Source organism: Saccopteryx bilineata, chromosome 1, assembly GCF_036850765.1.
Source record: "Saccopteryx bilineata isolate mSacBil1 chromosome 1, mSacBil1_pri_phased_curated, whole genome shotgun sequence".
NCBI lineage: Eukaryota > Metazoa > Chordata > Mammalia > Chiroptera > Emballonuridae > Saccopteryx > Saccopteryx bilineata.
In genome coordinates, this window is record NC_089490.1 from 249673594 (window position 1) to 249700015 (window position 26422).

A 26422-nucleotide genomic window follows, 5' to 3' on the forward strand; every position below is an offset into this window, starting at 1 on the left:
TCTTTCCTTTTTCTGATCCCTTCATGGACTTTTCAATATTGAACCTACTCTGAATTCCTGGAATAAATTTCATTTGTGTACAATGTATTATTTTACTAAAGTGCTGGTATATTCTAGTCACTATTATTTTATTTACTATCTTTGCAACTAAATTCATAAGTGGCATTACTCTGTAATTTTTTATTGTAATGACCTCATCAGATTTAGGTATCATCATTACATTTTTATCTAAAAAGAATTAAGAAAACATTTAACTTCCAGCCTTCCACTTCTGTTCTCCATCTTAATAAATTTTGTAGCAGTAGACATTGTCATAAAATACACATTTTGAAACCATTTTTGCTGAATCAATTTAAAATGACACAGGAAATTTTAAAACATCTACCCAGGACAACAAGAAAATATGCTCTATATATTAATTTCATTTTAAATTTTCATTTATATCAAGGCTATTGTTGCCTTTTAATTTTTTCAAATATATTTGGTATGTCTTGAAAATTCCTTTCTATTCATGTCTCAAAATTAATCATGAGACTCCCATTTCTAGGTACTCTTTTTTTGTTGGGCTTGAGAAGGAGGAATTGTTTTTAAAACCTTGAATTTTCTTTTGAGTATAATCTAAGAAAAAAATTAACATTTTCTATTATCCAGTGTCTTTAATTTCACTTCACTTTTTTTTTAAGTGAGAGGAAGGGAGATCAAGAGACAGACTACCCCATGTGCCCTAACCGAGACCCACCCAGCAACCCCAGTCTGGGGCAGATGCTCGAATCAACCAAGCCACTAACTGTGAGGGGGGAGAGGGAGAGAGGGGTAGATGGAAGGGGGAGAAGCATATGGTCACTTCTCATGTATGCCCTGACCAGAGATTGAACCCAGGACATCCATATGCCTGGCCAACACTCTATCCACTGAACCAACTGGCCAGGGCCTAAATTTACATTTTAACCAGTATTAAAATTTTAAATTGAAAATATATTTTCTAATACTCAAATTGTTAATTCAGAGTAAATTTTTTAAAACTAATTGCTTTATTAAATATATCCTTTGAGTTATATGCAACAAAAGTTTTTTTTAAACATTCTCATACAGACATTTTCTGTGCTATGTACACAATACAGAAAGGTGTTAATGACAATTTAGACACATATGCTAAAGAAAGAAAACATTACAATTAGGAAACCTGTCATAATAAATCCATAATTTTTTATTTTAAAAAACAGTAACATTCATGGTCAAATTTATATTTAAGAGACAAGCAATTAATATAAACATATTTTGTATGTTTAACAGCATTATAGTTAATTACATATGTAATTAGTCTCATTTTCATTTGTCAATAAATTTTAGAAAAATAAGTTTGTGCTAAATTATTTTTTTAAATAAATTACCAATTAATAAAGCAGAATCACTTTTTATGAATAATAGTTCTTCAAGATAATAAATAACACACCAAAGTAATATAGGTATTTTAACCAATATTCTAAACAAGTTTCCCTAGCATGTTCCCACTTGGGAAATGAGGGTTTAAGAAATATGGATTATACAGGGTAACCATGTGATTAAAAGTAATTTTGACGCTATTCACGAGTGATCACCGATTTCATAATTAAATTTTATCCTATGGGAATAATCACACGTTCCTGATTCACTGAGAATCACACAGATGTTATTAGGACACATTAATCATAAGGATAAACACGTCCAAATTGTTCAGTTCATGTCACAGGCTCTCAAAAATAGGACCTTCTTTTCCAGTTTCTCTTACAATACATGGATCATACTTTTGAATGCTGATACATTTTAAATTATTTTTGGAAAGTAATAAATCTTTAAGCTTACTAAATTATCTCATTATATCGGCGCTTCTCAATAGTGAGATAGACAGAGCATAGGATAAGGATAAATCTTTCCTTGAAAGTGAATTTATGTTTATCATTCAAACTTGCTGTTGCTGTGGCCACTGTGCCTAGTCTAGAACATATGGAAAATACTTAATGCTTTCCTGCAGGCTGAAAATGTGACCATCTCATCTCTTTCCTGTTTGTTATCCTGGTAAAACTATACATAGCAACTTCTTTCATCTCAGAGTCTGGGTGATGAATCTGATGGTAACATCAGCTATTGAGCAGTAAAATTGGGGTGGTGAGGAAGATTCCCCAAACACAAGCGTTCAGATTCCCAGCATAGATCCCAGCAAGTCCGCCCTACCACAGGTCCTAGAAGCCTTAATAAGAGTATAAAACTTGTTATGTAACTGACCATCTAAAGGCATGACATTAAAAAAAAATGACAGCTGATAGACAATAGCCTCATTTTCTAAGAAACATACAAGTAGCAAGTGAAAGCTCTTCAACCTGGTGGTTAAACCTACTCTTGAAGAGGACTTTTTGGATTTCAATCCCAGCACCAAACACTTAATCTCTCTAAACTTCAGTTTCCTTGCCTCTGCAAAAGTAGATGATAATAGTTCCTATGCATACGATGACATGGAGGTCATGTGATGTATAATATATATCCTCCATAAAGAACACAGCTGACAAACAGGGCAGGAAACCCACCTTCATTCCTGAATATCTCAGGACAGAAATGCACCTCGAGAGCTCCAGTTTCCTAATCTATACTAGAGTAGGATAAACCCACACAGTTAATTAACCAAAATCAAGGTAGATGTTACACAAAATAGGTATAAGTTAAGGTTCTGAAATAATTGAGTCATTTATCTATTTTTCATTTATTCAATAAATAGTTCAGAGCATGCGATAAGTAGGTCACTGTATTTTTTCATGAATCCTGGAACACATACTTGAATTTATTCCCATCTCAAGATGAACAACGCAAATACAGAAGTCCCTAATTTATTGCATAGCCTTGTTCAATTAGAGTTGTTCACTTTCTTTAAAGAGGCACAACAGATATTTCATAAGTCGTTTCACATAAATCTTCTTAAATGCCTCAAAGATGAAGATCCAGGGAATAAGGGAGCAGAACTGACATTTTTTTTATATAAATTTGGTCCAAGATGAACTTTCAATCATCAAAACTAAACAATTAAAACTTTCTTAAGTTTCTTTCTTTTAAAATAAAAACTCAAATTGGATCCTGAGATAGTCTATCTCAGATACAGTATCTGGGATACTACAGGGGTTGACGGGAAGGAGGATGAGACATTCAGTGTCATCCTAATGTTACTACATATCCTAACGGCATTAATGTCAGCGCTGGCCAACAGCACCATGCCAAGTGTTCACATTTTTCATGTTTAATTAAAGTTCATACATTAGCAACTAACAGAAAAAATAGTGTTAAGGTTAAAATATGTGCTGTCCATGAAAAATAGACAACATAAATCTAAATAGGTTGGAAGCAACAAACCCTGTATAAGAGTTTAGGAAGCGGAACTCTCTTTGCTCACTAGATATCAATACATTATTAAAATCTCTGACAAGACTTCTAACTTTACTACTTTGTGCTTTTCAAAGTAACAGAAGCAAACAATTCAAGTTATAAAAGCTTGCTCATCTCTGTTAAAATATTATGTATTGATTCTGATGTCACAATTCAGGTTGTTCTAAAAATAAGAACAAATTTATGAAATTTGATTGATTTTTACTTATGCATTTATCCATTCAACACACATTTCATGACATCTCTAATGTATCCTCTCTGTGGTAAATGCAGGACACAAATAAAAAGCACACCAATCAGGAAAGAGACAAATAAATATATATTTATAATACAGGGTAATAAGCACAAAGAGGTATGTAGTTGCTTGAGTATATCAGATGGTACTCCACTAGTCTGAGTGTTTTGCCAGGAAGTAACATCAGAGTAAAGCTCTGAAAGCTAACCTTGAATTACTCAGTAGGGAGGAGGTTCCAGGGACAGCATTCTAAACCAGATCCTGATAAATTCTAAGCCAAGTCAAGACACTGGAGAGAGATTAGGAATTTGGAAAACAGCAATATTCAAAAATGGCCAAGCCTGACCAGGTAGTGGTGCAGTGGATAGAGCGTCAGACTGAGATGTGGAGGACCCAGGTTCGAAACCCTGCGGTGGCCGGCTTAAGCACGGGCTCACCAGCTTGAGTGCGGGGTCGCTGGCTTGAGCATGGGATTATAGACATGACCCCATGGTCGCTGGCTTGAGCTCAAAGTCACTGGCTTGAGCCCAAGGTCACTGGCTTGACCAAGGGGTCACTCGCTCTGGCTGCAGCCTCCCGTCAAAGCACATATGAGAAAGCAATCAGTGAACAACTAAGGAGATTAAGAAGCCACAACAAAATATTGATGCTTCTCATCTCTCTCCCTTCCTGTCTGTCCCTAACTGTCCCTCTCTCTGTCTCTCTGTCTCTGTCACACACAAAAAAAGAAACAGCCAAGGCGAGCCTGCAGAAGTATGACACGGATGCCATCTCATTAAGTCACATAGTGAGCTTTGTGCTTTAGAAAAAATGATTTGGGAAGCAATGTGAAAAACGGATGTGCAGAAGCTGAGACTGAGGTAGGAACACCAAGCCCTTGGCTGTTGCGGCTGGACAGGGGGAGGTAGGGAGGCTGTGGGTGGGTTAATGGGCTATTACAGGGGTTGGGAACCTTTTTGGCTGAGAGAACCATGAACGCCACATATTTTAAAATGTAATTCTATGAGAGCCATACAACAACTCATATACATTACGCATTATCCAATAAAAATTGGGTGTTGTCCCGGAGGACAGCTGTGATTGGCTCCAGCCACCCGCAACCATGAACATGAGTGGTAGGAAATGAATGGATTGTAATACATGAGAATGTTTTATATTTTTACCATTATTATTATTTTTTTTTATTAAAGATTTGTCTGTGAGCCAGATGCAGCCATCAAAAGAGCCACATCTGGCTTGTGAGCCATAGGTTCCCAACCTTTGGGCTATTGGAAGGCCGGAAGGCCAAAGGAAGGGAGATTCGTGACACACATTTAAGTTAATGGAGGGGAAGAAAATATCACAGTGAGTACTAGATTTTGGCCTAAGTAACTGGATAGTGAGGAAAACAAGGAAGACTACAAAGAGAGGAGATTAACATTCGAGTATAAGCTAAAACCAAAGGATTGAAACTTTTTTCTGACACTAAATCTACTTAATATGCTGTAAAATCCTGTTCACTGGAAAGATTAACAGCATTTTCCATCTGATGTATAAATGGGCAGTGTTTTTCCTACTTCAGATTACTTAGTATTTTAGTCAACTGACAACTGGTCATTATGAGTTAATACATTTATCATCTCTACAAGGTTAGTTAATGGAAGCTCTCATTTTTAATCTAATAACATTAGAGAAGTAATTTTCCAGAGGTCCTCCAGAGAGACTCTGAGAAGCCAAATTTCAACTTTAATTTTCTGAGTACTTTTTCTGCTTACAGTTACTGAAATAAATTGTCTTTTCTAAGAAAAACAGCCAGCCACTATCACTTACAAATTTAATGTACTATGTAAATATTTCAGATCATTTAACCTTGGAGCAGCAATTTTTCTTACTTGAAAAGTATTTTAGCCTAAGTAGTCGTAGCAAAGTGTTAGACTCCATACTGCGTCTGAGCTACAAATAGTTTTGGGTTTGTACATACTCAGTCACATGGATATGGTTTTAAATTGGACTTGGTCAAACACAGATCTAATTTCTCACTGGACTGAAATTGTTTAGATTAATTAAGTGAACTAATTGGTTCTCTGTCATCATATAGATATGACCCAAGATAATGCCATCTAATTAATAATGAATGAAACCAACACAAATGCATGGCTTTATGGCTCAAGAATACAATGAAATCTGTCATGATTTAAGGGGTGTATCCTCGTTCAAAATACTTATATGTAGACTTTACACATTTTGCACAAAATACTACTACTACAAAATAGTGGGCAGCTTCCAAGTTACTACTTTCTATGGATTATTCATACTAGTAATGTTTTTAACATTAGTTGGGATGCCATAGATTAAAATTTCACTGCCAGAATTTTATTATAATTTTCTCAGCCAGCACATCACATACATTTCTATAAATTTTTTTTAACTCATTGAACTCTGCTTCTCCAAATTCTAATCCCCTCATCATGAAGAATGTGGGTTCCTAGCCACCATCTCACATTCCTCTCTGCTTCTTACTGTTCTGAACTCCACTTCCTGACAGCGGTGGGACTCTGGGCCCTCCATCCTGAAGGATGCCCAGCAGGCTGTACAGTATTGTCCTCAACGCAATCTGCTCTTCTTCAACATAATTTTAACACTCTGCTCAAAGCCATTGACAAAGTTCCATGTCTACTCATATTTCCCTGGATTTGGCTGGACTGATTTTGATCATATTTTGGTTCCATTGGCAATAGAAACTAAGTAGTCTATTTCTGAAGGAAAGTCTAAGGCATTTCCGACATTACAAAAGTGATGTAGTACTTTCTGGGTTTCAGACAAAAGAATTAGCATTGTAAAGCACTAATAGTGCCTTTTTAGAGATGTAGCCAGCCAGCTACAGACACTAAGAAGCCAGGTATCAAGTCAAAAGTACCAGGAAACCATGAACCACAGAGGCATCCGTGTAGCAGTGTGACATTATGACTATACGACGACACCCTACAGCAACAGTACTCGATGGAACTCGGGAAATCCAAAACCCATGGCTTTAAAAATGCTCTGCATAGGACCTGGCTGGTTGGCTCAGTGGTAGAGCGTCAGCCTGGTGTGCAGGGGTCCCGGGTTCAATTCCCAGCCGGGGCACATAGGAGAAGTGCCCATCTGCTTCTCCACCCCCCCCCTCCTTCCTCTCTGTCTCTCTCTTCCCCTCCCACAGCAAGGCTCCATTGGAGCAAAGATGGCCCGGGAGCTGGGGATGGCTCCTTGGCCTCTGCCCCAGGTGCTAGAGTGGCTCTGGTCGCAACAGAGCGACGCCCTGGAGGGGCAGAGCATAGCCCTGTTGGGCGAGCCGGGTGGATCCCGGTTGGGCACATGCAGGAGTCTGTCTGACTGTCTCTCCCCGTTTCCAGCTTCAGAAAAATACCAAAAAAAAAAAAAAAAAATGCTCTGCATAAAGACTAAGAATCACTTTACCCTGGTGTCCAAAAGCAGCAGACGTGGATGGAAGAGAGATTGGGAAATTTGCCCGTGTGGTCACAGAGCAAGTGCCCAGTTTTGTTCCTTGAGCTGTAAACCAGTATTTGTGGAGGAAAACTGTTTTCCTTGTGGTAACTGTAGAAAGTAACCATCAACAGCAAAGGCAAAAAGTATTCTATTCTTAATAAAGACATACTTTTTTTCCAACATAGCAGAAGAAGTTTACATGAATATTATTACAACTAGTTTTGTACATAGTAAGTAAGACTGAGAGAGAAAAAATTTCAAGGCAAATGGCAAAGGCTTCCTTTTTAATGAGTTGTTTGGTTACAACAAGTTTTGAGAGACATTGGCGTATGAACTATTAACTGGTTTTGCTGGTGTCTGTCCTGTTCTGGATGTCCACTGAAGACCAAAATAAAATTCATTATCCTGCGTTATTGCTCACAGAATATACAATATTTAATATAATTTACCTTGCTTTTATGTAAAGTAGTTACAGAATGAAAAGATCTTTCGATCTGAGGTAGCACCTATTATTTACAAAGGTACTGTTGAATGTGTTGCTTAAACTTTTTATTCTTTGAAAAATAAAAACTCTGACGTTCTTTAACATGAAGCATAAAACAAAGCAGAAAAACAAACTCTTTATACATCTTCCCATGGCTCTTGACATGACGCTTCTTGTTCACTGGGCCACCACTGATTCCTGAGTTACATAAAACAAAGTGAAATTTAATTAGCAAGTCCCCATTCTTCAATAATGACTTATCATCACGTTTGTAAAGAGAAAACTGCTGAGGAGGGGTGACCCAAACTACCACTAAAACTAACAGTTCCTGCTCTAACTATTCAGGAGAACAAGGCCGATGAATTAAGAAAATGTTTTATTCTAGTCAATAAAAAAAAAAGAAAAAAAGTTGATATGAACCAAAAATATGGGAATGTGTGAGAATAAAATGGGAGAATCCAGAAAAATTGAGAGAGGAAAAAAAATAAGACTAAATGAAAAGTTGTAAAAGAAACTAGCCTATGGTGACAAAAGAAAGAACATATATAGAGGCAATGCAATACAATTACTTTTAGACTGGGTCTCTGGTGGTAAAAAAAAAAAAAGATATTTATTGCTGTATAAAATTATATTTTCTCCCATAATGTGGTAAATAAGCATATCCAAGCACATAGTGATTGACTAGGTCTTTAATAAAGCTAAAAAAAAGAAGAAAGAAAAAGTACCTCAATTAGTAGACGGCCTACGTATATTGAATTTTACCTTTTATTTGGGATACCATTAAGAAGTAACTTACATTTTTTCTGTGCCTGGGGGCACTATTTTCTACACCATTGTTATCATCTGATTTCCTATATTGAAAATAAAAAAAAAAGAAAATCATTGATGTCTACACTGCATATAATTAAGTCAAGAATCATCTACAGTATGGCCATCAGATAAATACAGACAGAATTAATGCCTCTCAAACATGCTGTACTCAGAATGTTGATTTGTTGCCACAGATGACAATGACAAAGGCCTGTGTATGTTATTCCGAGGGAGAATTGCTTCTCCTTAAGGACATGTGGGGGCTTGGGTATGTGGCTGTAGCGTGTTGTATGACACATGCAAGCCAATCTGTGAGATACAGGTTTTGTGCTTGGACATGTTTACTCCATTGGATTAGAGGCTAAACATGGTTCTGTTTTTTTTTTTTTTTAAAGATTTTATTTATTCATTATAGAGAGGGGGGAGAGAGAGAGAGAGAGAAGGGGGGAGGAGCAGGAAGCATCAACTCCCATATGTGCCTTGACCAGGCAAGCCCAGGGTTGTTTTTTTTTGTTTGTTTTTTTATTATTAGTTTTAATTTATTGTGTTAACACAGATTCAAGTGTCCCGTTCAGTATAACACCCTCACCTCCCACCCACATATCCCACATTATACACCCTTTGTTTCCTCTTCCTAACTCCCTCCCCCCTTCCCTCTGGAATTTGCTGTCCTGTTATCTGTATCTCTGTGTTTTGTATATATAATTTCACTAATACCTTCACCTTCTCTTATCCCATTCCCTTATCCCCCTTCCCCCTGAGAGCTGTCCCTCTGCTCCCTGTGACCTTGCTTTTGCCTCTATTCCATTCCTCAGTTTATTTTGTTCATTAGATTCCACATATAAGTGGGATCATATGATATTTTTTTTTCTCTGTCTGGCTTATCTCACTCTCCAGGTCCAACCATGACATCACAAATAAGCCCAGGGTTTTGAACCGGCAATCTCAGTGTTTCCAGGTTGACGCTTTATCCACTGCGCCACCACAGGTCAGGCTAAACATGGTTCTTTACCTACCCAGTGTGCATCAGAGCAAGAAGACAAGTCTGGGCCTCAGATTGCTAAAACAGGAGTGATTAAACTAGATGACAAAGGTGGATAATGAGTGCCCTTCCAGGTCTGACAGGCAGCTTTAAGCTCATTAAGCTAATAACACCAGAGAATAAATCCAACCACCGAATCAATTATGTCCAAATTGGCAGGGGGCAGGTAGGGAGAACTATGTGGATTAAATATCCAAGTGGATCAGATAATGAGTGAGCCCCTTATTGAAAAAGACTGTTTTTATGTTATATATTTAGTACTTTGTTTAAAAATCATTTTCATCAACTATGCATCACCAGTATTTGACTAAACACACATACACATGAACATTATAGATAAATAAACTGAGGCATAATATTTATTCTCTGTCAATAAATATGTATCTCCCAACTAAAAATTCTAAAAGGGCATTGGTAAAACCTTGATCTCCAAACCAGTTCAAGTGCCCTTAACACGTGTGTGCAATCTAGAGATACTGCTATAACCTAAAGATGAGAAAAACAAAATAGTGTCAGTGACCTCTCTGGAGCAAGACCGGAGGAAGGAAAAGGATGGATGTGATCCCAGTTCTCAAAAAGCAAAAAGTCAATGCATTAGACTAGAGATTGAATCATTTTGACTTGCTAAAATATTCCAGCCTGACCAGGTGGTGGCGCAGTAGATAGAGCATCGGACTGGGATGTGGAGGACCCAGGTTAGAGACTCCAAGGTTGCCAGCTTGAGCACGGGCTTGTCTGGTTTGAGCAAAAGCTCATCAGCTTGGACCCAAGGTCGCTGGCTCGAGCAAGGGGTTACTCGGTCTGCTGTAGCCTAACGGTTAAGGCACATGTGAGAAAGCAATCAATGAACAACTAAGGTGTTGCAACGAAATACTGATGACTGATGCTTCTCATCTCTCTCTGTTCCCGTCTGTCTGTCCCTATCTATCCCTCTCTCTGACTCTGTCTCTGTAAAAAAATAAATAAAATAAAATATTCCAGAAAAAATTTTTTTAAGTATTTTTTAAATAGAGTTGGCTGCATAAATGAAAATAAAATAATTAAAAATGGATCATCTGCTCCAGGCTGTATGTCTTAAACAAACCCAAAGGTACAGACGCCTGAGCGCTCTCCAGCTGTCACCGCCAAGGGGCCACTGAGTTGGGAGAACAGGACAACCAGGCAGAGTTGTAGCTCTTTCCAATATCTGAATGACTGTCATGTATATTATATAACTCTAAGTATAAGAAAGGGACCCATATGTGGGAACCAGAAAGATAGAAAGTTCTAATTTATATAAATAAGATGCCCAATTGTCCAGAAAGTGGAACAATTAATTCTCTTCCAATTGCTAGAGTCTGTGATACAAAGGTAACACAGTTTTATTCCTATCTAGGGTTATGAGATTCCTGATTAATAACTGTTATTATTTTAATTAACTCAGAGCAGGAGAGGCAGAGAGACAGACTCCCACATGTGCCGTGACCGGGACCCAGCTGGCAAACCCCCGGAATGGGGCAATGCTGTGCCTATCTGGAGCACTGTTTTGTTGCTCTGCAACTGAGCTATTTTTAGTGCCTGAGGCAGAAGCCAGGAAGCCATCCTCAGCTCCCAGGGCCAACTCACTTGAGACAATCAAGCCATGGAGGGCACCAAGAGAGAGTATGAGAGGAGGGCGTAGGAGGAGGGGTGGAGAAGTAGATGGTCACTTCTTCTGTGTGCCCTGACCAGGAATTGAACCTGGGATATTCACATGCCAGACTAATGCTCTACTACTGAGCCAACAAGCCAGGGCCCTGATATAATTATTTTATGTCCTTAATTTAGAAGCTCATATCATGTTGATTTATTTTACTTATCATATGTGAATTGAGCAAATAACTATTTTGAATAATGTCTGCAAACATCTGAATGACAACTATACAGTCCTGTCCTGCTCTTTAACTGTGGCTATAGCTCTCACACCTCACAGCACCTGTTGACTGACATACTTGACGTGTGGTATTTTTTTTGGTAATGGCTCAGGCTGCCAATTTCCTAGGTTTCTTCTAGCTGATTTCATCATGTCTCATTTCCCTGGTCCCCAGTCCTTGGCTCTGTTACTTGGATTTTTTCTGAGTACGTGTTGACATACTATCTTCTATATTATTGTTGTCTCAAGTGTACAATGTAGTGAGTGATTCAACTACATTGGATTGCTACGTAAGGTATATATTTATATACCTTACCATGTGATCACCACAACATGTCTAGTGGTCATCTATCACCATACATATGAAGCTATTACCATATTGTTGACTGTTTTCCCTGTGCTGTGCATTACATCCCCGTGGCTTACTCATGAACCTAGACGGTACTGTGTCAAGTAAAATAAATCAGACAGAGAAAGGCAAGTACCATATGATTTCACTTATTTGCAGAGGCAGATTAAGGTCGGTTGAGGCCCCAGGCGCAGAAGAAAATATTGGGCGCCTTACATTAAAGTAAGTTGGGGTTTTGTGAGGCCCTTCAGAAGTCCCTGGTAACCTCCTTCCCTTATCTCCCTTATGCTCAACTCTCCACAAAGGGGGCTACACAAGAGCTAGCACTCATTCCGTGTGCTTTCAAAACCAATGACTACCAGGATTGTAGGCCAGCCTTTTTCAACAAAACAGGGAATCAGAATCAATGATTAGCATTTTAAAGAAATACAGATGCCCAGACACCAACGCCAGAGGTTCTGATCTAGCAATCCAATATGCTGTGAGTAACTGGATGTTTAAAGAGCATCCTAAGTGATCAAACTATAGCCACGGTTGAGAAAAAGCGCTTCATACCTGTGGGCATCAGAGCTCACGCTGGGCACCAACAGCCTTATGTTGCTAAGTACTATCATTAAACACACTTTTTGAGGAAAAAAATGGAAGCACAGAGAAATGAAAACAAGGCCTACAAACAGGGAATTCCCATGTCAGCAGGCAAGCCCCAGATGCTTGATCCCAACACAGACACTGACCGAAACGGGCGCACACCCTTGTGATTCTCCTCCTGTGAATATTTTATTCTATTTTTGTTTATTTGAGTTTCACTCAAGTGAAAATTAATCTATAAAAGGAGAATACTTACAGCTGTTCAATTTGTTCAAATTCTTTCCCATCATCTGTGTAACAAAAAAAGAAGATACATATTAAGATCGGTTAATTATTCTGATGGAGCATACATAGTCAATTCAGCGTTCCCTGACTTAGGAACACACTGTGCCGTCTCCTTTCTCCTGCGACACTGGACAGCACCTCCAGCACGTTCTGTCTCTCCCGGCTCTCCACACCTCGCCTAAAATTTCCATCAACGTGGTCTACTGCCTTAAATTTTAACAACAGGATTGGCTGATAGAGTAATTACAAAAGTATTCAAGCTATTAAAAATGTAGCAGAAAATCAGGGAGAAATACAGAGTTTAAGATACATTTTCTTAGGGAGTACTACTGTATTGGTTCCTCAACCTGTAATCCATCAGGTACAGGCTATGAAAACAGGAAACAAACCGGACAATGTCTCTTTAATGAGAACGCCAGAATGCTTGATAAAATGTTTTTAAAAGCATTATCTAGGTGTAAAGATAACTGCCTTTGAGATCTTTTATATTATGCTATCACAGAATTCTCTAATATTCCAGTACTGAAGCACATATCACCAAATTGGTGTGTAGGTACCAGTAACAACAAAGAAAAGGCAAGGCAAAGAAATATGTGAATACTAAAACATTTTGTTTTAGTAAGTTGAAACAGGACAGCCATCTGTACAATCTCATAGCTCACCATCACCATTGATAGTAACATAAAGATCACTCCAAATAACAAAAACTAGATTCCTCCCCACCAAAACTCCAAAGCCTCTGTAATGTATTAAATTATAACATGAGAATGTTATCTGAAAAGAATAAATTCTACCTGGGGGGTTTCTTTTCTTTTGGGTGCACTTTTCAAAGAGCATAATAATAGACACTAAAACAACCACCTCAGCAGCTACTGCAAAAAATGGTTTGAGGGGCACCCAATAGCTCAGCACGACAAGTTCGATGGTATCTTCACTCTCGCCTAATTGGAATGTGGCATGGCATCGGTACGACCCCTGGTCCTCTTCTGAGAGATCCAGTATCCTGAGCTTCGTCTCACTAGCATTGGCTCCAGTGATCACATACTTATCGTTCTTCTGAACATCAACAGGAACCTAATATAAAAAGACATTAAAATCCATTTCTGTCACATTGCATACAAGATATGTGTTCTAAAGGATCTAGTTTTGAGTGAAAGCTATAAGATCATGCCAAGAAAACTGCTTACCAGAAGAGGGCATATTAAAATTTGTAAAAAAAAAAAAAAAAAAAAAATTCTACATAACAGAGCTCGACTCTGACTACGAGTTCCATCTCCGAGAGGTCGCCAACAAAGGAAGAGCATCCTTGGCCCCGTGAATACTTAGCCTTGAATGTTTGAAGCGACAGCCTGGAGGTCATCACGGTTAAATGCCAGGTAAGAATTAAAAGCCCAGAAAATTCCCAGCCACCTGGGTTTCACATTCTAATTCTTGACAAGTTGCTCAAAGAACTTTCTCCTTGGCAAACAGAGATAAACATTAAATCAATGATTAAACTAATGAAGCTATTAAGTCTGACCCTTCCAATAAAGGTAGGTCACTGGCACCTGACACTGGAAGTCCCTGTGTTTGGATCTGAAGATGGACTCTTCCAGCCTTTTCGGGGGATGGAGGAGAATTGGTAGAAGTTCCCCGAGAGTGTGGTGCATGTGGTGGTCTGTCCACTCTCCATCTTTCCATATCTGACCTTGCCTCTCTCAGGCAAGCTAGCTTCTGAGATTTGCTGGGTTTTCCCAGCCTCTCAAGAGCCACACGAAATTGTTTGGTGGCTTATTTATTTAATACACTTCAATTAAATTTTATTCTCAGGCCGCTCGATGCCTTCAGCGCTCTGTCACTCAACTGCACTGCTCAATAAATGCTGATCTGCATGCAAATATTCTCGGAGGTTTTCTGATGAAGAACTGTCTGTGAGTTTATTATTTGCCTCCCTCCCGCAGTATAAATAGCCTGGCTCCCGGTGCAGAGCACAGCACTGTTATGCTCTTTACAAATGTATCCTCTCTAACTCAGTGCTGATAAACCAAAGTACATACTGCATGAGTAACGAGTGTCCAAAGTGATTCTCACGCACATAGGTGGTGTACTTTTTGAGGAAACATTTGACCTAAAGTTTTAACCTGAACCCACTTCTCTGTATTTTCTCAACTCCTAATGTGACCTCTGTTTAGGGCAAAATGAAGGGAAAATTAGTATAACAAGTGGAGAGAAGCACAGACTACATTCTAAAAATTTAGTACAATTCGATTTAGGATAGTTTTGGTCAGTATCACACATGTCCAGATAAATTAGACTGCATATTTCCAATACCACAATTGATATATATTATTTTTAAAAATTTATGTTTTTAAAAAATATTTACATACACAAAATGATTGTCTTTCCTAATCCTAAAGAAAAAAATAAACAGAAATATTTGTGATTTAAGTCTATTAAGTGATTTGGAGCCATTTCTTTGAAAAACCAAACCAGTATGATCACAAAATCAGTTACTCTCATTTTTGAGTCCTGTCTCAGTCCTCCTTCAAACATCTATGATAGCATCAATTTTGTCTAAAAATAAATTTAATATTTCATAAGATCAGCACTGTCTCATATTGATCCCTCCAGAATTATAGCTTGCCTTTACAAAATATAATTTCAATGATCATTAGCAGCAGCAGCACAATAAATGGGTGTCCCCTAAAGGACAATTTCCTAAATTTCCATGCTAGAAGAGGCTATCTGGGAGGAATAAAGAGAGCCAGAAATTATTTCTTGAATACTCCTATTTTTCTTAACATTAGCTCTTTGCATATCCTTTACTTCCTTAATAGGAATTTTAAGTATTTGACTTCTCTTAAATCTCCAGAATGTCAAAAGAGTTACTGAAAGACCCAAGGCCCAGGTTCAAATTACCAAGTTTTTCTTCATTTTCTCAAATGGTGTCATTGTACTGCATTCTATCACAAGTGTTTCCAGAGACAAAAGCAGGAAAAGAAGATTGCTCTTTTAAATTATTTTCATGAAACAATAAAGGGAAAAAAATCTTTTTGTTGGGTTATTACTAAAGTCGCCAACTAAAAAGGATTTGTAACTTCCTTTCAAAGAATTTAAATAAATTGCCAAATCTAAAAAAAAAAATGCAAAGTACCAGCTAATGAAACAGTAAGGGTATCCTCAGATGTATAATGTAATAAACTAAAAACATTAAATGACAACTCTATTGATCACTGTCTTTTCTTTTTGAGTACATACTAAAGATAAAGATAACAGATTTATAGACAGTCCTAGCAATTCCGAGGCTGTTATAATTTTATTTATGAAATAAAAGTTTTATTTGTTTTCTCCAAATTAAAGAAATATGGTCTTACCTGTGCACTCTCATTAATACTGTACCAGGTCCAATTTACAGGAGAACAATCATGGCATTTACATATCAAGAGTGCTGAATCCCCTATATAAGTGATTAATGATTTGTGTTTTCCATGAAGTTCAGGGACTAAGAAAAATTTAGAGAAAAGTATATTACTGAAAGAGTTTGAATAGGGAGGATATACTCCAGTTGAAGTTAATATCTTTCATTTTCTCATTAACATGGCTTTAGTTAGTTTTAGTTTTATATACAATGAAACTAGTTCATGGTAGTTAGGGTGTATAATAGCAACAGTAACGGTAGACAGACAGCTCAATATAATTGTGCGTAATGTAGAAATAGAAGAATAGCCTTCCATTATTGAACCTAATACCAATCACAAGTACTGTCATAAGCTGCTACCTGCTTTGGATAGGAAAGAAACTTGGTGTTTCAGCCCTATTTCTTCCCACCTGCTAAATTACTTTGGAACAAATTTTTTTTTCAAAGTTTTATCCTTAGCTGGCATTTGACTGAGGTGACAAGATTTTCAGAATATAAACTATTTAGCTCAGGGGTCGGAAGCCTATGGCTCATGAGCCAGACGTGGCTCTTTTGATGGCTACATCTGGCTCACAGACAAATCTTTAATAAAAAATAATAATAACAGTAAAAATATAAAACATTCTCATGTATTACAATACATTCATTTCCTACCTCTCATGTTCATGGTTGTGGATGGCTGGAGCCAATCACAGCTGTCCTCTGGGACAACACCAAATTTTTATTAGATAATGCATAACATACATGGGTCATTGTATGGCTCTCATGGAATTACATTTTAAAATATGTGGCGTTCATGGCTCTCTCAACCAAAAAGGTTCTCGACCCCTGATTTAGCTGATAAAGATTTATGAGCTATCATAAATCAAGGACTTGGAGAATGTGGGGACATGAAAAAAAAACAGTAGAAAAGGAAAAGAGGTAAAACAAACAAACAAACAAAAAACACTTTCATAAGGTTTTATAAAAAATGTGTATTAATATTCATCACAATAAATTTCTGAAGAAAGTTGAAAGTAGATGCCATTAATAACAATAAAAATGAGCACTGAATTTAGAAAAAAAGTAAGTGTTAAGTAATGACTAACTTGGCCAATAAATTTTAACATAAAAAAAAAGCCAACCAAGAGGTATAAATAAAAAGCCTCCATGGTGAAGCCAGTTCCTTCCGACTAGCCTCACAGGATATGCAGAACGAGCCACTAAGATTCCTTTCGTTGGTTTTCTCTTCCTTTTTCTTTGTCTCCTGGTTGCAGGTGTTTGGTTTTCTGTTTTGTTTTTCTTTTTTGGTTGTTGTTCGGTTTGTGAACAAATTATGTCTAAATTTTTAATACTATGTTGACAGATTTTATAGATATTGTTTGGTATGCATTTGTTATCCTATTTTAGATTTTATTTTGGGGGGAGAGAAAGGGTGGGGAATAGAAAGGTCAATTGAGTTATGAACATCAAGTTTCTAGATGAAACACGTTCCCCAGGTTCTCTTGGCTTTCTACTACCCCAAGATAATTTGGCCTGAGCTGGATGTATGAACTGTAAAGATGGAGGGGGGAGGGTAATGGGTAATAACTAGAAAAGAAACCCTGACTTGTGTAACCACCAGAGAAGCGGTAAAAGTGGAGCTGGAGAACAGGATTTCCTTATGGGTTCTGTCCTGAGGTGGTTACTGCTACAATGATCAGTAATGGGAAGTCCTCTTTTTTTTCCTCATTGTTCAAATGGGACCTAAAACAATTCCATCGTTACCCTCTCCTCCCTCAGGACTGCTGACCAGGAAAATGTGAATGAGGCACTGCTAATAATAAAGCGAGGCAACTGACAGGCAGGTGTGTCACCTGCGACAGTGTCTGTGCTGCGGTGACCATAAAAGAGATGGCAGAGGGATCGACAAGTCAACGGTTCTCCACTGTTCAAAACCGAGGACATGTGTTTCGATGAAATTGAATTGTCGGCAGTTTTACAGTAACCAAAGATGTGACTTTGCCAATCGTGATTTATATTCATGCCACTGATAGTGTATAAAGACCTAGGAAGTTACCTCTAGGGTATTCCTGGGAAACTAGAGAGATGAGTTATGTGGCTAGCTGGCCTGACATCACTCCAACCAGAGGAAGCTGGTGTACTGGCCTCGTCTGAAAGTTTTTTTTTTGTGTGTATTTTTTTTTCTGAAGTGAGAAACAGGGAGGCAGAGAGACAGACTTCCACATGCATCCAACCAGGATCCACCTGACATGTCCTCCAGGGGGAGATACTCTGCCCATTTGGAGAGTTGCTCTTTTGCTACCAGAGCCATTCCAGTGCCTGAGGCGGAGGCCATGGATCTATCCTCAGCGCCCGGGCCAACTTTTCTCCATTGGAGCATTGACTGGCTGTGGGAGGGGAAGAGAAAGAGAGAAAGAGAGAAAGGAGAGGGGAAGGGTGGAGATGCAGATGGGCACTTCTCCTGTGTGCCCTGGACGAAAATCAAACCCGGGACTTCCACTCGCTGGGCCTATGCTCTACCACTGAGCAAACCAGCCAGGACCTGAAAGTATTCAGAGCACTCCTCATGAGGGGCTGCTGGTCTTCCACACTCCCTACTGGTCACCATTCAGCTGAGGGCCGTTAGGGAACATTTGGTTAATGTGTGGCCATTTCAAAGACAGCACAATGTGACAGTGACATGACAAAGATAAGATTTGGGTCCACAAAATATCTGAGTTAGAATGACGGCTCCAATGTGACCAGTATTGAGGACAAAGGCAGGCTGTGTCCCCCACCCCGTACTGCTGTACAGGACCCGGCATGAGAGCGTAAGTGCTTGGTGCAGAGTAAACACCACAAAATTCAGGTTGTTGTTGTGATCATGTACTGGCACTGCTTTTTCTAACTGAGCAATTTGTAATGCTCATGGCCTTTCTCCATAGCGGTCGTCAGCCCGCTTGATAGGATGAATTACCGTCATATGCAAGAAGAACTGGGCCAACTGGCCGCATGCAGCAGGGAAGGAATAAGACCTAGAATAAAAAAGGAGCACCAGAAACTCAACTGAATTCATCTCAAAGCCAACAGAATGTAGGACAACAACCCAAAAGGAGGAAAAGGCTCCATCCAAATCGAGTCCTTTCCAGACCAACCTGCCCATTTGAGGAAGGGGAGAAAACAGAAAAAGGGTGAAAAAGGAAAGATGAATTCATAGGAGGCAAGGCCCAGAAAATGAACAAATAGTAGCTTGGAGATGCGGGTGAAGGCACCCACCCACACCTGGAACAACTGTTCAGTGAAACTATGAAACAAATCCGACTGCTTGGGGCACAGAGTCAAGCGCTTAGCAAAAGCAGTTGCGTTAAATTTTGTTTGTTTGGCCCTAGCCAGGTGGCTCAGTGTGGATAGAGCGTCACCTGGGCACACCAAGGTCGCGGGTTCAACCCCCGGTCAGGGCACATATGAGAAGCAACCAATGAGTGCACAACTAAGTGGAACAATGAGTTGATCCCCCTCTCTCTCTCTCTCTCTTTCTCTGTCTCTCTCTCTCTTCCCCTCCCTCCCTCTTAAATCAATAGAAAACATTTTAAAATATATTTTATTTAAGGATTACAATTTAAGTATAATTGGAACTCTTTAAGCCAGAGTGCCTAAACACTGCTCCTTAGCATCCGAGAAATGAAATTAGTCAAAACTTAAAAGGAAAATCTTGTTTTTCACCTATGTAGTATATGGCACCTATGTAGGACCCTAAATGTACATATTATTATAAGACAGAAGAATAAATGAAATGTCCCATTCACCATATAACTGACTTTCAATAAAAAAGGCAATATAAAATAAATAATATTTTGAAGCAATCATAAGCGATCATTTTAAATCAAGAAAATAATTGCTACTCACTTGCCTTTTAAAAATAAAAGTAAAGATGGTGTCTCTCCTAGGGTCGGCACTGACATTTGTTTTCTTTTTCACATGCAAGTGCCTGACTTGGGCTTTGATTGTGCAGGTACCCACTTCAAAGATGGCTGTCTGAATACATACCTGCCAACCCCTGGGCTAGTTAACAAGCCATCCCCACCCACCAGAGGCTCCCTTGTTTGAGAGGTGTTTGTTGATTTCAGTAACTGACCATGTGGGCCACTTGTTGGTTTCCTCTTCCTGGGCTTTATATTCCCACCTCTTTTCTTTAAATTCACTAATAAGGCATAAGCCCAGCAGAAGTAGGACCCCAGGCCCCATGATCACTTGTTCTCTCTCCATGACCTCTGTGTAATTTCCAGGTCTTGTGAGTAATATGCTTGCATCTTTTCAGAGTTGACTGATGAAGAGCAAGTGTCATGTAAGAACCACAGTAAGAACCACAAGGGTTGTTCCTGCTACAACACTGACTACAGATGGGCTGACACCTGTACAAACACTTCCCCATAAATGCTCTGCCCCGTGAGGCCCAGCTGCTCTTGTTAGTTGGGTTCAATGTGCTCAGTTTGTGGCTACCGCTTCACGGCTTAGTGGCAGACTCAGACAGCATGCTCATGGAGGGAAATAACCAATATAAGAAAATTAGACGCAACTCTAGGATCCAAGAGAATGGGTTGGCCATCTGTCCTGATGTTAACACAATCACTAAAATTTCAGCCCTCAAGAAATGAGACAGAAAGTTTAAATGTCGAAGTGGTAAAAGCCTCCACGAGTCTGAACCACAGAACATTTCATTGTTTTGCTTTGCTTATGGTAGAGCCAGTTTGCTCACTAGACACCGGACATGGTGGCGACCAAGGGCTGGACAGTGGTCTGTGGACGTGAGTCCCCGGGGACCTTGATATAAACTCCCTGGTCTCATTTAACCCGCTGGTGTTCCGGCCCTAGAGGAGATAGACGGTCCTGGACTGGTCGTGTGGCAGGGCAGCCCTGCTTCCTGGGCTGGGCCTTTGGGGGGGGGGAAATAACTCAGCCCCAGGCTCAGCATGTTTTTCTGGCTCATAAGGGCATACCTGCCTCTCTGCCATGTAACCACCAAATTGAGCTTGGGCAGTAAAGGGGCAGACAGATGTTTCAGTATAAGGCTAATAAGACCTGAGAAACAAGAAGCCATCTGTGTGGTCAAGCCTTCCGAGGATGTCAGAGAGGTTTGTGGCCAAGGCTGGCTAACAACAATAATAAAATGTTACTTTGCTTTGGCTGTCTCTTTTTTGTGTGTCTATTTCTATATCTGAGATTTCGTTGTGAGGAAGAATGACTGGACCAAGTGAGAACCAAGTTATTCTCGGGTTTCCTAACAACACGCTATGCATCTATCAGCTGAACAGCACTCTCTAATCACACATCATTCCAATGTACCCAACGCCTTAGCCTAGTTTTACTACTAAATGAAGTATAAGAACGCAGAAGGCGCTTGCAATGTAAAATCCCACTTGGAAAGGTCGACCCACTTGAGGAGGGGCCTCCGCTGAAGACGTGCCCAATTAAGCAGAGGTCTAAAGCTTGGCTAAATAGGGATTCTTTTCTGACACCGCGGATTCCTGCAAACCACCAATGACACTGGGCTGCACCGAGTACGGCCTGGGGAGATAGCGCATGCGCATGCTCATGCTCGGCACCGCTTGTCAATAACGCAGCTGTGAGGCGCACCCCAAACCCAATGCTGCTGCTCGAAATGCAGAACCTGAACTGGGCTGGGCTGGGCACGGCCCGGGACCCAAGCAGTGCCTCTGGTGCCCCTGCTGCCTTGGCCTGTTGCTTTCCCTTTGGCTCTCCCACCTCTCCATTTCAGCATTTCTTTCTGCACGTGGGTTAGGTCCTGACCCAGCAGGACAATCTGCGTTGCAATGTGATGGAAACAGGGAAGCTGACTCACAGGCTAAGACTGAAAAGTGGGAGAGGAGCAGCGTTGTGGGGGGGAGCACGAACCCGGAGACACTTCTTCAGCCAGTGACTAAGAGGCACAGGCTTGTGGAGCACAACTGCCAGATGGAAGGCACTTTTCAAGGAACTCTTGGGGATTTTATGAGGGTCACCATGCGATGCTGTTAAGCCATCTCAATTAAATGTTAAGATCAGGATACAGGCTGCAGGTAAGGGGCAGGGACAGGAATGCCGGAGCGAAACAAAAGCAAAATTCGACTTTCTTTCATCTCTCCCGTTATGGTTGCTGTTGTTGTTTTTACTGTCCCCAAGATTAAAGGCTAACATGACAGTGACCACTGCGCCCCTGTGTGCTATGTGGCTGATACCAGCAGCGTGGATCTACATGGGAAAAGGCACAATGCTCATTGGAAAAACTGCTCCAGAGGTCATGAGTGGTTCTGGGCTGCTCCTAGGGTTTGGAAATATTTATGACTAGGAGGACGGTAATATGGTATTCTAACATGTCCTGTTGACCTTTTTTGGCACTTCGGATAAACTAGGACATCTGAGAGGCTTGGCCCTGGAAGAACCTTTTTTTTTTTTTTTTTTTTTTTTACAGAGACAGAGAGAGAATCAGAGAGAGGGATAGACAAGGACAGACAGACAGGAACGGAGAGAGATGAGAAGCATCAATCATTAGTTTTTTGTTGCGAGACCTTACTTGTTCATTGATTGCTTTCTCATATGTGCCTTGACCGCAGGCCTTCAGCAGACCGAGTAACCCCTTGCTTGAGCCAGCGACCTTGGGTCCAAACTGGTGAGCTTTTGCTCAAACCAGATAAGCCCGCACTCAAGCTGGTGACCTCAGGGTCTCCAACTTGGGTCCTCTGCATCCCAGTCCAATGCTCTATCCATTATGCCACTGCCTGGTCAGGCAGAACCCATTTTTAAAGACGGTGACATTGCTGATTCAGACTACTCTCTAGAAAAATGGGGTCCAGGGTCTTAACCAATGAAAGCGAAAGCCCAATGGAGTCGTAAAGTTGGAGATTTCTATCTGTATATCCATAGACTAGGAGAAAAATCAACCTGGTCATTTTTCGCTGAAGGATATTTATGTATTTTCAAATTTAAAAAGGATCCTTCTATATGGTCAAAGACAGCAGACTTCCACATTGGGGTTGGAAGCTGACGTTCCAACAGATTCTACTGTGCTGCATTGACTCCTTGGGGGCTTCCCAATGAAAACAGAGGGCCTGGCCAAGACAAGTTTCCTAGACCTCGTTAACTATCAAAATCTCAGCATGATTTCCCCAAAGTTCTATGTTCTATTACATGTCTCTTACCACCTAAATTCCTGCATCTTTCTACTAAGATTTTAACACTATTGAATAGTATAGACATTTTCAGCAACTTCCTTGGAATATGACCCATTATGGATAAACACTGTGGTTCATTCATCTTTCTTGGGTGAGAAGTAACCACCAATGTTCCTTGTCGTCCATTCCTGGCATCAGCATCCAAACATACCAAGTCAGCAGGTTTTCTGCATTGTACTAATCAGGGAAATTACCATCTTGTAGTAATAAATCAACCAGCTCCCGTAGAGGCAGAAGCAGGGACTTTGCTGATGAATTGTTCTGAGAACTTGGGCGCGTGTGGTATAGCTGACTCAGGCAATGAACAGCAGACTTTATTCTTTTTGGAGGGGGTTCAACTTAAAATAGAGGATAAAGCAGGCCTTTCTTCCACCCTCAGTTGTAGTGCTGCTAAGAAAAGATCATCTTTCTTCTCAGGAAAAACCATAAGCAACCCAGGTGGAGAAAGCATAATAGGACAACGGCAAAAATATACAGCATTCTATAAGCCTTGGAGTGCTAATTAAAGAACTATGATGAGTTGTTCTGCAGATGCCAAATATCTTTAGATCATAACCAAATGAAACTATTTCTCCAAACAATATTAATTTAGATGAACTACCAAGAATTATTATTATTTCACCAAAATGACCTAATGGGCTCAACTTATCAATTGTATAAGTCTCTTCATGGTATAGTTACAGACTTTAAAGTTGCATTAATGTTAAATGGGCTTTAAAAAATAATAAACTGAACTAAACTCCTTCAAGAAAAATATTTTTAAAGTAAATATGAAGGGGCTCTGTCATCCCTCAAACACTTGATTCCAAATCTAGTACCAGCCCGCCAGCCAGTAGCAGCAGTCTAGATGTGAAGTCAAGAAACCTTCTTCAAGACTGCCTGACATTAGACCCACTGGTCTACTGCAAAGGAAAATGCTCCTGTTAACCTTCACATCAGAGGTAAGAACGATCACTCCCAAATAACAGCTTAGGTAACTTACTATAAGAGCTAATAAGAAAAATGTAGGATATGCCATATGTAAACTTTTAACAGGCATCTAATGCCTATTTCTAGAAAACAGATCCATTCAGATGGGGGTTGGGAGAAGAAGCAATTTTTAAAGCTGCGTTTCCTGCCATCACAGTAAGCCTCACGATTCGAGGAATATGTCTTTAAAGCTTATAGGTCTTTTTTACATAAATATTTAAAGGAGATTCAGTAAAATGTTTACTAGGATTGTGTGTATGTGTGTGTACATGTGTTCAATATCCTTCTAACTCATTGGGAAGGAAGGAAGAGGGGAGGGGGGAGGGAGGAGGAGAGAGAAGAAAGGAGAGACAAAGGAGGAAAGTAGAGGAAAGGGTAAAAGGAAGAACTGTGTACAGTTTATCCTTTACTAAGTTAAATCAGGCAAAGAAGGAAAGAAGGTTAAGAGAGAATGTTCATGATCAAAATCAAAGGATAATAACTGCTTCTGCTTTTGCAGGGAACAAATTGCACAAACAAGACAATTTATTATACTTACCAGAAGAAACATTTACAGAATCACTTGAAGGAAATGAGTCAGTGAGTGCAGAGGGAACGCAGGGAGGGATACAGGAGCAAACCATTGTAAATCACAGCGATGATGAAGCCGACCATTCTGCTACTGATGGGACCTTGGGGATAGTATCTAGATTTTGTCAGAGCAGCTGGCCAGACTTAACAATTTTTAGGAAAAGAAGAGAATGATTTCTTAAGTATCCAGGGAAATTAATGTGAAGCAAAGCCCAAAATAGTTAATAGGGCAACAGATCGCATTTCTCAAATCCCAGTATGGACACAGACTTCACTAATCTATCACAGAATGTAGGCTCCTATGAAGATAATTATTCAACTTGAAGGACTCGTCATTATTATGAGCTTGAGACTTTTAAAGTTTTGGTTTAATGATAGAAAGAGTAAAATGCTTTGATTTGTCATTCCCACGAGGGAGAGCTATAAATTATATTCTGGGGTTCGTCCTTACTCGATGAGATCAAAAGCAAGCTACCCTTTATGCATTGCCGTATTATTTTAAAATTTTATATATCCCCAAATCTCTAAGTCCTAGAGCCACTGACACACATTCTCACAGTCTAGGAGTGCAGTAACTCACACACCTGGAGGGCAATTATCAAAGCTCGGAGTTTGGAAAGATAGATGGACAGGATAGATAGATAGATAGATAGATAGATACATACATACATACATACATACATACATACATAAATACGTACATACATAGAGAATCAGATAGATAAGATAATCCATAGATTCAAGAGCCTGCTATGATTCACAAAAACCTGGCAGTCTGGTCCTCCTCCTCCTTCTCCTCTTTCTTCTCCTTCTTTCTTCTTCCTCTCCCTCCTCCTTCCTCCTCCTCCTCCTCTTCTTCTTCTCCTTCTTTCTTCTTCCTCCCCCTCCTCCTTCCTCCTCCTCCTCTTCTTCTTCTTCTTTCTTCTTCTTCTTTCTTCTTTCTTCTTCTCCTTCTTCTTCTCCTTCTTCTTTTCCTTCTTCTTCTCCCTTTCCCTCTCCCTCTCCCTCTCCCTCTCTCTCTCCCTCTCCCTCTCCCTCTCCCTCTCCCTCTCCCTCTCCTTCTCCCTCTCCCTCTCCCTCTCCTCTTCCTCCCCCTCCTCCTCCTCCTTCTCCTCCTTCTTCTCCTTCTTCTTAGAGAAGGGGAGATAGAAAGTATCAATAGACTCCTGCATGCACCCTGACTGGTATCCACCTGGCAACCCCCGTCTGGGGCCAATGCTCTGCCCATCTTAGACCATGATCAAAACTGAGCTATTTTAGCACCTGAGGTCGAGGCTCCATGGATCCATCCTCAGCACCCAGGGTGGATGCACTCAAACCAATAGAGCCATGGCTGCAGGAAAGCAGGAGAGAGACAGAGAGAGGGGGGAGGGGAAGGGTTGGAGAAGCAGATAAGTCACTTCTCCTGTGTGCCCTGACCAGGAGTCAATCCAGGGACATCCAAATGCCAGGCAGACACTCTACCACTGAGCCAACTGGCCAGGGCCCAGACTGGTCTTTCTAACTAAAATCTGTGCTTCAAACTGGGGCAGGGAGCCGAGTGAGAGAGGACTGGGAAGTACTGATCCTACCACTGGGAAGACACTAGGAATCATCATTTGAAAACCTGCCACTTCCGATTCAATGGAAAGCATAGAATTTTCTTGGAGATGTATTATGTTTTGTATTGTAATAATGATTTAAAATTGGGGAATTCAGAATTCTAAGACTAGAACACTGACGTTAGAACTGTAAATTAT

General features: G+C 40.0%; 1 protein-coding gene across 3 annotated transcripts in view; it reads right to left on the reverse strand.

Moving 5' to 3' along the window:
- Nucleotides 1–1248: 1248 nt before the first annotated feature.
- Nucleotides 1249–26422, reverse strand: part of EMB (embigin) — a 53325-nt gene continuing 28151 nt past the window's right edge. For 2 of the 3 annotated variants that reach the window (XM_066240629.1, XM_066240632.1), the window contains exons 5-9: nt 15911–16038; nt 13352–13631; nt 12529–12562; nt 8389–8443; nt 1249–7790 (exon numbers count right to left, since the gene is read on the reverse strand). In XM_066240629.1, coding sequence (XP_066096726.1) covers nt 7770–7790; nt 8389–8443; nt 12529–12562; nt 13352–13631; nt 15911–16038 — 518 coding nt within the window. In that variant the 3' untranslated portion in view covers nt 1249–7769. Of the gene's footprint in view, nt 7791–8384; nt 8444–12528; nt 12563–13351; nt 13632–15910; nt 16039–26422 lie in introns of all 3 variants that reach the window. The other variant, XM_066240630.1, reaches the window with a different exon arrangement.